Source organism: Mustela lutreola, chromosome 8, assembly GCF_030435805.1.
Source record: "Mustela lutreola isolate mMusLut2 chromosome 8, mMusLut2.pri, whole genome shotgun sequence".
In the NCBI taxonomy this organism is placed as follows: Eukaryota; Metazoa; Chordata; class Mammalia; order Carnivora; family Mustelidae; genus Mustela; species Mustela lutreola.
Genome location: NC_081297.1, coordinates 147,590,343 through 147,603,043, shown reverse-complemented (window position 1 = coordinate 147,603,043; position 12,701 = coordinate 147,590,343). Strand labels below are relative to the sequence as shown.

Below are 12,701 nucleotides of genomic sequence, written 5' to 3'. Positions count from 1 at the left end.
GCAGAGGAGTCCTAAAATGGAATAGGCCACCTTAAGATGTAGGGAGTTCCACAAACAAAGGAGAGTACAAGCAAACCTGGAAAGTCCATTGGTGGGAATATTGCAAAGGGGACTCTGGCAAATCCTGTAAGGTCAACGCATGGCCTCTAAAGCCCTTGAGAGCTTTCCCCCACTTGATACTCCTATGGACATGAAGGAAAAATGTTTCTTCCAACCTGAATAATCTGGATCATGATGAAAGAATAACTGAATGCAATAACTAGATCCCTGCTGTAACATGATGACTTCACAGAAGGTAATATTTGAACTGAACCTTGAAAATATCATCCATCCCTCCAACCATCTACCATCCATCCATCCAACCATCAATCCATCAGTCCGTCCAACTGTCCACCCATCTATCCATCCATTCATCCATCCAACACCCATCCATCATCCATCATCCATCCACCATCCATCCATCAATCTGTCCATCCAACCAACCATGCTTGCATCCATCCATCTATATGTTTATTCGGATGTTTACTGAACTCCTTCTAGGCCAAACACTCTGAAATTGTAGAGAATACAGACATAATCCCTGTTCTCAAAGGGCCCCAGTAGGGATAATAAAAAGTAACAACCATAAGATAACAGGGAAAATGTTCAGATGGAGTATGTCCAGGGCTATGAGAGTTCAGATTAAGGAAAGTCTTCATGGAGGAGGTGATCTTTGAGCTCACACTTCAAGGAAAATAGCAGTCTGCAGAAGGATGGCATGGCACATGTTAAAACCAAGGGCAGGCACTTTCAGGGAAGGGCAAGCAACTCTGCATGGCTAGAACAAAGAGGATTAGCTAGGATGAAGCTAGAAAGGTGGGCAGAGCCTTGAATGCCATTCAAGAGAGTTGAACTTCATCTCTTCATAGAAAAGAACCACAGAAGGTCCTAATGAGAGAGGGACATCACAGACCAGTCCTTCTGAGGGGGTCCTCTAGTTGTAACTTGGAGAATGCACTAGAAGATAGGAGAGTAGCAGGCTTTCCAGACCAGACATGAGCAGAGAGAGGTATGGGAGACAGATTGGAGGCTTGAGGTGACTGGCTAGAAGTGTGCATGGTTCTATGGCAACTTCATTGCTGCTTCTATCAAAAAGGACAGGGCCCAGTTTCCTGGATGTCCGTCTCCCCTACCAGATGGCAAGGCCAGGACACCCTCCCCCACCAACTTACATGTCATCGTAGAAAGGATCTTAGGATCCTGCAATATCCTTTACTTGATTCCTCTGTGGCGTTCTGCCTTCCCCTCTTGTTTCTGCTCGGAAACAGCATTGGCAGTTACAGAAAATGCTAGAGACATAAGCCAGTGTTGGCAGAAAGTCATCCTTTCCCTCAACAGACATGGACAGAGCATGTACTATGTGTTGGGTAGCTCACCAGGAGCTAGGGACACATCACCAAATGAGATGGAGCTGGTCTCTGCCATCACAGAGGCTTCTGGGTGGTGGAGAAGACATATGTGAAACACAGACACACGGGAAGTGCGAACAGTGATAAGCATAACAGTGGAGTGTTATGAGAAAGACTCATAGAGGAGATGACAAACCCAAGGGTGCTGAGGAAGACCTCACCAAGAAAGGAATGCTTAAGCTGAGCTTCAACCAACTTTCAAGCCGAGGGTGCAAAGCATGTGCAAAGGGCCTGAGACAGCAAAGAACTCAGCAGTGTGGCTCAAGGGAAGTGACCAAGGGGAGAACAATTCGAAGGCAGGCCGAGATGCATGCAAGGACTAAGTTACACAGGGCCTGAAAGGCACTCTGGGGCCTTGTGACGATGGTTTGGCTGGAATCATGGTAGGGAAGATGAAGAGAGGCAGGTGAGTCAAGGCCCATGCTGAAAGCACTGTGGTAGAAAGGAATCGTCCGAATTGTGGAACCCTGTGAAACCAAGGTTCAAATACCAGCTGTGTGATCTCGGGCAACAATCACCCTCCCTGAGTCTCTATGGGGATGAGACACCTGACTTGCACCCCTGGAGGTAATGCACAAAGGGCCTGAAGCATGCTCAGTGGCTCCCATGAGCCGGCACATGTATTGTGTTGTACTTTACCGCCTCCCGGCATGGGGACAGAACACCCAACAGAGGCAACCGACCTTATTTAGGCAAGAGCTGCAGCCAAGATTCTATACCTGTGTCCAGTGTTTTTCCACCACCAGTTCAGGCTTCTCATCAAGACAAACAGAAAAGAGGCTTGAATCTCAGAATCGAGTTTTTCTGACTCCAGTAAATGGTCAGCTCCATGCGGTACAGCAAGGAAACCAAGCAGGGCCAGAAGCCCTGGTCCCGCGGCCCAGCTCTACCACAAATGGGCCACAAAACCTTGGCCAAGCTCCCTCCTTTCTCTGGGCCTCGGTTTCCACGTTTGTAAAACGAGAGAGGAAGGAGCTCAATGGCTTCAATGATCGCCTCCTCCTTTGGGCTCAGCGCAAAATGGAGAAGAGATGTGTATCCAAAATGATCCAGGCGAGCTTCCTTCTCCCTGCCCTGCGGCTCCCTGGTGAGGTATTCAGTGACCTCCATCAACAGGGAACCCGCCCATGCACGGACAAACACTTCTCCGTCACCGCACGGGGGTGGGGCCGGGCAATGGCAGGTGCCCGGCCCCTCCCCACCCATTGGTAAACAGCGCGGAATCCCCACTGTGCGAAATAAAACCAAGGCACGCGAGGCACGCTGTGTAGGGATCGCCTGCTACGACTTTATTAAAATCCCGGAGGGGAGGGTTAGGAAAGCGACAAGAGGGAGCCCCCGGCGGCCCAAAGCAAGTGCTTAGAGCTCTGCGGACACAAAGATGAAAAGCTTGGCGACAAAGGAGCTGACGGTGCCGTGGCGGTAGAGGTCCATCTTGACGGTCAGGAGCAAGTCCCTGGGCTCAGGGACAGGTTTGGTGAGGGCCACCACCCCGCTGTGGTGGCTAACCTTCCGGGTGGTGAAAAAGCCCTCCTCATTGCCGCCGGTGATAGCCAGCTGCATGCTGTCCCCAGGGACGGCATTGGAGGGGCCCATGCGGAAAACCACCGCGGGCACTTGGATGTTGGTGGGGAAAGAGAGGTGGTAGTACGTTATTCTCAGAGGCAGCTTGGGGCACTCCTGATTCTCATGGCAAGGCAAGCGCTCGCAGCGGCTGCAAGAAAAGTGGACAGAGAGACAAGAAGAGGGTCAGAGCAAATTCAGCAAGCGGAGGGACAACAGAGCGCAAGGGAAAGCGGGGGGCTCGCTGTGCAGGGCCTCCCGCCACCCCTCTGGCCAGTTCAGCCAACAGGAAGAGCCCCCCTCACTCACCTGCAGGAGGTGCCGTGGACCTCCGGGGCCGCTGACTCAGCCACTAGCCTCTTCCAACACCCGCAGGGGGCGCTGGGTGGCTGGGGCCTAGGGCTGCGCCGGGAGTGAGGCGTGTTCCCTCTCACTGGCAGAGCCCCACCCCGGGCCACGCTCACCAGGCACGCCCTGCCCCCTGAGTGTCGTCCAGGCGCCTGGCCCCTCACCCAGACAGTGGTCGGGGCCATACAGGGCTCTTGGTGGGTCACAGAGAGGACCCCGGAAGTGATCATCTCCGCCATTAGCAGTCACGGCTGCCGCCATCTATCAGGCGCTTGGACATTGATCATCGAGCTTTCTCTAGTGGGAACACTGGAACTGCTCTGGGGCCGTGGGTTGAGTGCCATTCTTCAGATGAGGAAACTGAGCCCGGAAGAGTTCGGGGCCTTCCCAAGGTCGCAGAGTGAGTGAGGAAGCCAGATTTGTGCTCTGGCAGGGAGGTCTGTTCCTCCGCCCCCTCGCTGAGCCTCGTGCCCCAGGCGCAGGTCCCTGTAGACCCACAGGAACAGCCAGGGCTTGGAATGGAGGAGAAGACAGGTTCTAACTTGCTGTGACAGGATGGGGAGAGGTTCTGACTTCCTGTCACAGGTTCTAACTTCCTGTGACAGAATGACGACAGCCTCTAACTTCCTGGATAGAAAGAAGTTCTGACTTCCTGTTATAGGTTCTAACCTCCTGTGACAGAATGATGATGGCTTCCAACTTCTTGTGATAGGAAGGAAAGAGCATCTAACTTCCTGTGACAGGTTCTACCTTCCTGTGACAGGATGGGGAGAGGTTCTGACTTCCTGTCACATGTTCTAACTTCCTGTGACAGAACGATGACAGCCTCTAACTTCCTGTATGGAAAGAGGTTCTGATTTCCTGTTATAGGTTCTAATTTCCTGTGACAGAATGATGATGGCTTCTAACTTCCTGTGATAGGATGGAAGAGCTTCTAAATTCCTGCGACAGGTTCTACCTTCCTGTGACAGGATGGGGAGAGGTTCTGACTTCCTGTTATAGGTTCTAACCCCTTGTGACAGAATGTGACAGAGCCATCATCATGGCTCCTAATTTCCTGTGACAGGATGGAAAGAGTGTCTAACTTCCTGTGGTAGGTTCTACCTTCCTATGACAGGATGGGGAGAGGTTCTGACTTCCTGTCACAGGTTCTAACTTCCTGTGACAGAAGGGAAAGAGCTTCTAACTTCCCATGACAGGATGGGAAGAGGTTCTGACTTCCTGTCATAGGTTCTAATTTCCTGTGACAGAAGGGAAAGAGCTTCTAACTTCCTGTGACAGGATGGGGAGAGGTTCTGACTTCCTGTCACAGGTTCTAATTTCCTGTGACAGAAGGGAAAGAGCTTCTAACTTCCTGTGACAGGATGGAAAGAGCTTCTAACTTCCTGTGACAGGATGGAAAGAGCTTCTAACTTCCTGTGACAGGATGGAAAGAGCTTCTAACTTCCTGTGACAGAATGACGACAGCCTCTAACTTCCTGGATAGAAAGAGGTTCTGATTTCCTGTTATAAGTTCTAATTTCCTGTGACAGAATGATGATGGCTTCTAACTTCCTGTGATAGGATGGAAGAACTTCTAAATTCCTGCGACAGGTTCTACCTTCCTGTGACAGGATGGGGAGAGGTTCTGACTTCCTGTCACAGGTTCTAATTTCCTGTGACAGAACAACGACAGCCTCTAACTTCCTGGATAGAAAGAGGTTCTGATTTCCTGTTATAGGTTCTAATTTCCTGTGACAGAATGATGATGGCTTCTAACTTCCTGTGATAGGATGGAAAGAGCTTCTAAATTCCTGTGACAGGTTCTACCTTCCTGTGACAGGATGGGGAGAGGTTCTGACTTCCTGTCACAGGTTCTAATTTCCTGTGACAGAACAACGACAGCCTCTAACTTCCTGGATGGAAAGAGGTTCTGATTTCCTGTTATAGGTTCTAATTTCCTGTGACAGAATGATGATGGCTTCTAACTTCCTGTGATAGGATGGAAAGAGCTTCTAACTTCCTGTGACAGGATGGGGAGAGGTTCTGACTTTCTGTCACAGGTTCTAACTTCTTGTGACAGAATGGAAAGAGCTTCTAGCTTCCTGTGACAGGATGGGAAGAGGCTCTAACTTTCTGTTATGGTTCTAACTTCCTGTGACAAGATGGTGATAGCTCCTAACTTCCTGTGATGGAGACAGAGACAGGTTCTAACTTCCTGTGACAGGATGGGGACACGAACTATCTTCTGCCTCCTGAAGGCTGGCCTCCACACTCTGATGGCAGCCACCTCAGGAAGTGGAGCCAAAGTGCATAGCCCTATGGGGCATGGCAGAGCCTGTCCCAGAGAGTTCTGCCATCTTGACGGTGCTGGGACGCTCCACCCGGGAGCAGGTACTGTTCTAGTCCCCTGTCACGTCTCCCTTTTAGCCCTTCACATTTCCAGGCCTCGTGTCAGGTCACCTGGACTTACTTTACACTTGGCCAGTGTGGTCTTCTTCTACATCCTATCTCCAGCTCTTTATCAGGACTGGTGGGAAATCGTTTCACTTACTTGGCCACTTGCCATTCTGAGCACTTAGGAAGGACATCCCTGGAGTGAGCTCCATGAGGCTCCCTGGGGGATGGTCCCCCATGGTAGGCGACAAGTCAGGCATGGGGGGCCCAGAGACAGAGGGGAGAGACAGTAAAGAAGGTACGCAGAAGAGGGTGCTTTGAGGGGCGGCCTAACCCCAGGCACACCCAGTCCAGGCCACATGGGAGTGTTCCGGGTGACCTGGGAGACCCTAAGGGATGGCACCTGGCATCGGGCTGGGTTTCTCTTTTGTGTACTCACGTCACTGTCCCACTTTGTCATCCTGTTCTACTGATGGGAAGGTCAAAGCTCAGCGAGGACACGTCCTTGACTCCAAGCGGTGGACACAAAATTGCCCTTCCTTGGAAAGCCTTTGGGCGTGCGTGCGCAAACACACACTCACTGGCTATTTCAGGAAGGGTCTGGCCAGCAGGTGGCACTAGAGTCTCCTTCATGGGACTCAGGCTGGCCCACGTCTGTGTGGCTGGTATGGTACCCTGTCCAAGGACAGGGTTTTGATTGGTCAGATGGAAGAGTTAGCCCAGCGAGTGGTGTGGGGGTAGATCGTGCAGTGAGCGTGACGCTCTGGTACAGCTCCCGCAGGCCTCGCACACCAGAGAATGTGACACTCTTCCAGGGGCTCTCCTGACCCCAAAGCCAGAGCGCCCCTAGCACTTTCTTGAACAAGGCGGATCTGAGACCGGCCCTTTCTAGAGCTCTCCCTTCCCAAGGGCCAGGCCATGGCTCTATGGCTTCATCTCCAGCACCCAGCACAGGACACCAGTATGTGCTCAATAAACAGACACAAGTAACTACGGCCCCCATTTCCCCGTCAGTTCCAACCTCAACGGTCCTTCCCCACTCTACCCTGCACTTACTGACACATCACAGAAGTCCTTAACTACTGCATCTGGGAAACTGCCTGCCTGATTGGCCCTGACACAAAAGCCTTCGTTAGCGGGTATGTCTGGACCAAGAAGGGGCCACTGTCACGCAGAGAAGGGCCAGCTCCTGGGACCGCACGCCTTGGTTTCCATCTCATCGTGTACGAGAGAACAACATGCCCCACTTTTTCATTCAACCAGTTGGATCAGAACACCCTATTATCTGAGAAAGTACGATTACTGAAAGTTGGCACACACCGGAGAAGGAAGGTCCTCCAGGCCCAGCCCCTTCGCCTGGGAGGCATGGGCACCGGGGCCACCCCCTAGGCTGTCTCACGCTCACAGCCTTCCCAGCTGTCACTTCCCTGACTTCCATGCTCTTGTCATTCTGGAGAGAAGCCCCAGGAACAGGCTGCGGTGGGACACTCGCCCCTGTGTCCACCCGCATTATACCCTCAGGCCCAGAGCCACGCCAACCAGGGCTGCCCGGCCTTGCTCTAGCTTCCAAGACCACGAGCGTCAGGGCTCGGCCCTGCTGAGGGGATAAAGAGGATGTTTTCAGCCCCATCCCAGGCTCTGGAACACTTGGACATTCTTCCTGTGGGTCGGAGGGAATCGTGTGGTCAGGATCTTAACGCACGACATGATCCTAGAGGCCCAGCCCTGTGGCTTGTGTGGCTCAGCCTACCGGGTCATGCTCCAGTTACCACCCCTCAGCTGCCAGGGACACTGCCCAGAAGGAGGCTGTGTGGAGAGAAAGAAGAAGTCTGAGGCCCAGAAAGAGAAAGAGAGAACATGAGCGCCTTCAATCCTCCCTCTCGAGGCCCCCGAAATGCTCACCTCAGAAATGCTGGCTACTGGGTCTTTCCTAATACAGCTCTTCCGAATTTTACAAATTGCTTTCTGAAGGTCAGATAATAACTTCTCTAAGAGGAGTTTTGATGCGGAGGAAAAGAAGCCGTAAAAATGGTAAACTCCAGCCTGAGCCGTTAGCGGGGCTGAGAAGATGGGCCCCTCCTTGCTTGGAGCCCTGGCCGGCCTCCTGCCCGTGTTGCTTCACAACTTGTCCGAGGCTGTCACTAGGCTCACACTAAGCTCTGAGCTTCCGTTAACCCCCCTTCCTGGGAGGGGGCAACCATAAGCCCCGTCCTGTGGTCACTCAACCTGGGATTCCGGTCCCAGCCCCCGCTTCCTACGCTGGGCTCCTGGCTGGCCTGTGATTCTCCACCAGGATCAGCCAAGAAGAAAAGTGTAACCAGATGGGCTCCCATGTGTAGTGGTGGCGGCCCCGGCCACCCAGTCCTTCAGAGCCCCCACGTGGTCGCCCATCTGAGGTGGGGCAACTCCGTTGGTCACACGGTCAGCCAGCCACAGAGCAATCGGCAGAGAACCTCCCCGTCGGGCTTGCACCCCGAGGAAGAGAAATGGGGATGTCTGGTGATCGTTCTCCTCCCCACGACTTTTCCTAACCACGGGCACTGGGGTGGCACTGGGCTGGATGCCTGGAGCTCGTTACTGCTAATCCTCGCTAATCCTCGAGGTCTTGCCAAGCAGGTGTTGCAGACGCAGAAAGGACCCCTGGGTGGCCAAGACATTGACCTGAGGCCACAGCCCCAACAAACAGAACAAGTCTGGAAGCTTAAAATCCCAGCCTGGGTTCTTCCCATTTCCACGCAGCCCCTCAGGCCGAGCCCGGACCTGGACACCAGGGGCCCCGCCCACCCTCCCTTCATCCATGAACACTGGCAGTGAAATACGCTTTTGGGATGCCTACTCACACCCCACCAGGCTGAACCCAGTGTGAACCTCATGAGGGGGCTCCGCCCCACAATCACTGCTCATCTCATGTGAACGGGGCAGGGGGGACATCACCGTCCCCTTGACGGCTCGAGTATGGCGGCTCCGAGAAGCTCAACAGACCTGGAATGGGCTGAGCAGGGAGGCAGACATGTGTGAACCTGACTCCAGGCCAGCATCTTTCCAGAATGCCTCAGCATCCCCACGGGGCTTGAGAGCACTCAGAGGGGCTGGTGGTCCGGGAGTCAGGCTCCCAGCTCCTTTCTCCTCCCCCTCTGCTGCACCGCTGGGTGGTGCTGGGGAACAGGAACGTGTGTCAATCTTGGCCATTTTGGGGGTGTGGCTGGGAGACCCATCCTTCCCTTCTCGCATGTGTTGTGGGTGGGGGCCCACTTCCTGTTCTCAGGGAAAATGATGAGCCCCCTCGTTATCTGTTCCTGGTACCGGCTGATGAATCAATCCACAGACCAGCACAGACTGAGCCCTGGAGCATCAACCCCCCAGCGAGTGGAACGCGGGTCCCGGTTGCCTGCTGAGCGCCCCATCTCACGGCCGGAACCCCTTTGCTCCCCTGTCCGCGGCCCATCCCGCCCCCAACCCCTTCCCTCTCCGTCTGACTCAGCTCTTCCCTCCCCCTTCCCTCTAGCCTCGCCTACCTCAGCACGCCCCGCCCCCCACTCCAGCCCTGTGGGGACCCTGATATACCCTGTGGCCGTTGCTGTTCCGTCTTGTGCCCCTAGTAGGCACAGTTCAGGGGTGGGAGGCCTTGCAGCCCACTGTCTGCCCACGGTCCCCAAACCAGTAAATGACTTTGTCCAGTACGCGCCAACATGCGGCGGAGAGGGGCCCGGTCTGCCCCTTTCAACCACGACCTTGACACACAGCGCCCACCTGGCAGCCGGCGGCTTGGGAGACGTGCAGACCCCCACAGTGCAGCCGCCTCCTCTGGGTTTCATGGCTGGGTGTGAAGGGGAAGTCGTCCACACCCTGGGCCTGCCGGTCTTCCAGAGTCCTCAAACCCAGACACAGACAAAGGCCCCGGAGAGCAGGCACTTAAAACACACAATGGCAGCCCAGCCTCGAAGTGAGGACACGGAACCTTCTTAGCAGTCAGAGGAATGGCCTCGCTGCCCTCTGGACCTCCGGGTAACCCATGAGGTCTCTGGAAGGCTGCACACTCGCAGACCCAGCTCTGGAGGGGCTGGGAGCTCACGGGGGTGCAGGGAGGCCGCGAGCAGCTGTGTTTCCAGGAGGACAGATATACACATGTGGGGGGAACAGAGTGGGCCTGCAGAGCTGGGCAGCCAGAGGGTGAGCGCGGATCCCCAGGAGGAGCCCAGAGGGCTGCCGCGGAGATGGGTTATCTGAGCATCTCCCGTTCTGGCACTCGGCGAGCTGGAGGCCGGGCCAGAACCACAAGCCAGGGCAGCCGCCTCGAGGCTGAGCAAGTGGACACCGAGGCCGGGTGCACCAGCCAAGAAGGCCTTGACCCTCCAGCGGGAGCCGCCGACTTAAGGTTGAAAGGCCGAGTCATGGTCAGCCTGGCTGTGTGAGGGCTTTGAGTGTTTTAAGGGGTTGGAGGGAGGAGTCACGCATCTGTGCTCCCGAATCTGGCCCCCCTGGACAGCTCTTCCTGAGACTACGGACGGGGCACCCAACGAACCAAGGGCAGGGTGGTGTGTAAGGAGACCAGAGGGTCCTCACTCTGCCCTGAGGAAGGGCATTTCTAGAACATTCCAGCACACATCCCACTGGCCTGGGAGGGAGGGAGCTTCCAGGGACATGGGAACATACAGCTTCAAGTCTGGGACACAGACCCTTCGTGCTGGGCCCACACCGTCACTGGGCTGAATGGAATCTGGCTTTTAGGAAGTGGGGGGGGGGTCGTCGACGGAGGATGCCCCAGCAATCTCAGCTCACCCAGAACCAGCACTACCTTCATCTGGGTGAGAGGACGTGCATGTGAGAAAGCTGAGGTCCCGCGAGCTGTGCCCCTGCCCTGGTCCAGCCTGGGGAAAGCACAGGCCTGGGCTCCCCCAGGGCAGGCCCACCTGCCTTGAAGTCATTACCCAGGCTCTCTGTACTCTCCTGGCATGTAGGGGCTGGAGCCTCAGGGGCCCCCTGGTTTCCCAGGGCTCCCGTGGGGGGGAGGGGGTGGGCACAGTCAGTGAAGCACCTGCCCAGCCCAGGAGCCATGGCCCACAGGAAGGCTGCTGCGGAACACCCCAGGGCCCCGAGGGACTTACGTGTCTGCGGAGCGGCGGTAGTTCTTGGGGCATTCGAAGGCCAGGCAGCGGAACGCCCCCTGGATGTTGAAGCAGGTCTCGTTGATGGAGCAGTTGTGGATGCCGGTCACACACTCATCGATGTCTGTGGGAGACCCCAGGGCAGCCCAGTGAAGGCTGAGGCCGCCTGTGTCCTCGCCATCCCGGACAGGGAGCCCAGGCCTCCCACCACGGCCCCTTCTCTCGCAGGATATCGGTGTTTATAGCTTCTACTTATTATGCGCAGTTCCTGGGGTTGGGGGACAGGAGCAGGCCTGGAAGGGCCCCATACAGCACAGGTGAGGAGACCCGGGCTTAAGGGAATTCTAGGCTACGCCTGGGGCCTGGGGTCAGTGATGCTAGGGGCACCGGACTGAGAAGACCCTGGACGCAGGGAGCTGTCCCCTTCCCACAGCTCTCTGGAGCAGCCCCACGGTGGGGCCCAGGGGACACCACCACGCCTGGGAGGCATCTGCGAAGAGGGGCCAGGCGCCTGATGTTGGTGGCAAAAACAACTCCTAATGTCAAAGACGGAGGTTCAGGAATGTGCTTCTGCTGGTCCTGGCGGCACACCCGGGCTGCGGTGAGGGACCCTGGCCAGAAGCAAGAAAGTCATCTCCTCCGCCAGAAAGGAGAAAACAAAGTGACTTCCACCCAGAGCTGCAGGCGAGCTGAGTGGGTCCCTCCCAGGAAAGGCCACCGCTCCCGCCTGCCTTTGATCAAAGTCACCTTCTTCATGACCAGAGCTGACAGGGCAGAAAGTGGGGCCTCTGGAGCCTCTGGGTTGAGAGTCCCGTGGAGGGGGGGCTCTTGAGGAAGGGGCCCACAGACCCAAGCTCTGTGACTCAGCTTCTGGGGCTGTCCCTGGACCCATTCCTAGGGTCCTTCTTACACAAATATCCACCCGGCATCCCCTCTCAGTTGCCAAAGAGCTCAGTTCCGGAGCTCACGATGACCCCTAGACTGCTCTTAGACAAGGAGCCGAGTACAGATGCGTGTCACTGGTCCCCTCATTTAGCCCATGCTGGAGCTGACCCTGGCCCCAGGAGGACCCTCATGGCCATTGTGCTCAGAACTACAGACAGGTGGGCACATGCCAGAATGCACCCGTCCTCTTGCCCAGGCAGTCACCATCAACCCTTGGGGACAGGAGCCTCCAGCACCTGCTGCCCGTTCTGTCCTTCACTCGTGGCAGGCTCCCATCAAGGGTCCGTCGTGTGGGCAAATGCCATTTGGAATGAGCGGCCCTGTGCTGTGGAATGGGGTCTTCCGGCGCCGAGCTCCCCTGTCCTCCTCAGCTAGCATCTTCCTAAAGGCTGTCATCCCCCATTCTGGGCCCCTGGGGGTGTCGAGGGCCCAGCAGGAGGATCAGAAACCCCTGAAGACAAGTGTGCCAGGTACGGGAGACCAGGGTATGTGTGCAGAGTCCTCCCGTCCCAGATGCCCCCATCTATGGTGTCGCCCCTGGGCCAGGGAAGCACATCCCCACAACGGGGCCCGGGGCCGCCCGGACTCAGCTCCCCTGCCCTGCAGAGCCCTGTGCATGGCCTGGGCAACCCTACGGGTTCTGCAATGCTCACCTTGGCAGTTGCGGCCGTTGGGGGCCAGCCTGTATCCAGACGGCGGGCAGCTGCACTGGAAGCTTCCAGCGATGTTGACGCAGCGATAGGAACAGATGTGGCCGCCAGTGGGCAGGGCGCATTCGTCGATGTCTGCAACGGAAAACACCCTCAGCATCCCCACTGGGCCCCGGCCGGGCTACGTTCCCGACAGCAGGCCGTGATGGGGCATCTGGACACAGGAAGCCTCTGGATGCTGCGGCGGCCTCAGAAACTATCATGCC

At 56.1% G+C, this 12,701-nt stretch overlaps 1 protein-coding gene across 2 annotated transcripts in view; it reads right to left on the bottom strand.

Moving 5' to 3' along the window:
* The window catches only part of FBLN1 (fibulin 1), an 80,016-nt gene that overhangs the window by 26,962 nt on the left and 40,353 nt on the right, over positions 1-12,701 (bottom strand). The window contains exons 13-15 of one of the 2 annotated variants that reach the window (XM_059187266.1): positions 12,439-12,570; positions 10,841-10,964; positions 2,715-3,162 (exon numbers count right to left, since the gene is read on the bottom strand). In XM_059187266.1, coding sequence (XP_059043249.1) covers positions 2,808-3,162; positions 10,841-10,964; positions 12,439-12,570 — 611 coding nt within the window. In that variant the 3' untranslated portion in view covers positions 2,715-2,807. Of the gene's footprint in view, positions 1-2,714; positions 3,163-10,840; positions 10,965-12,438; positions 12,571-12,701 lie in introns of those variants that run through there. The other variant, XM_059187265.1, reaches the window with a different exon arrangement.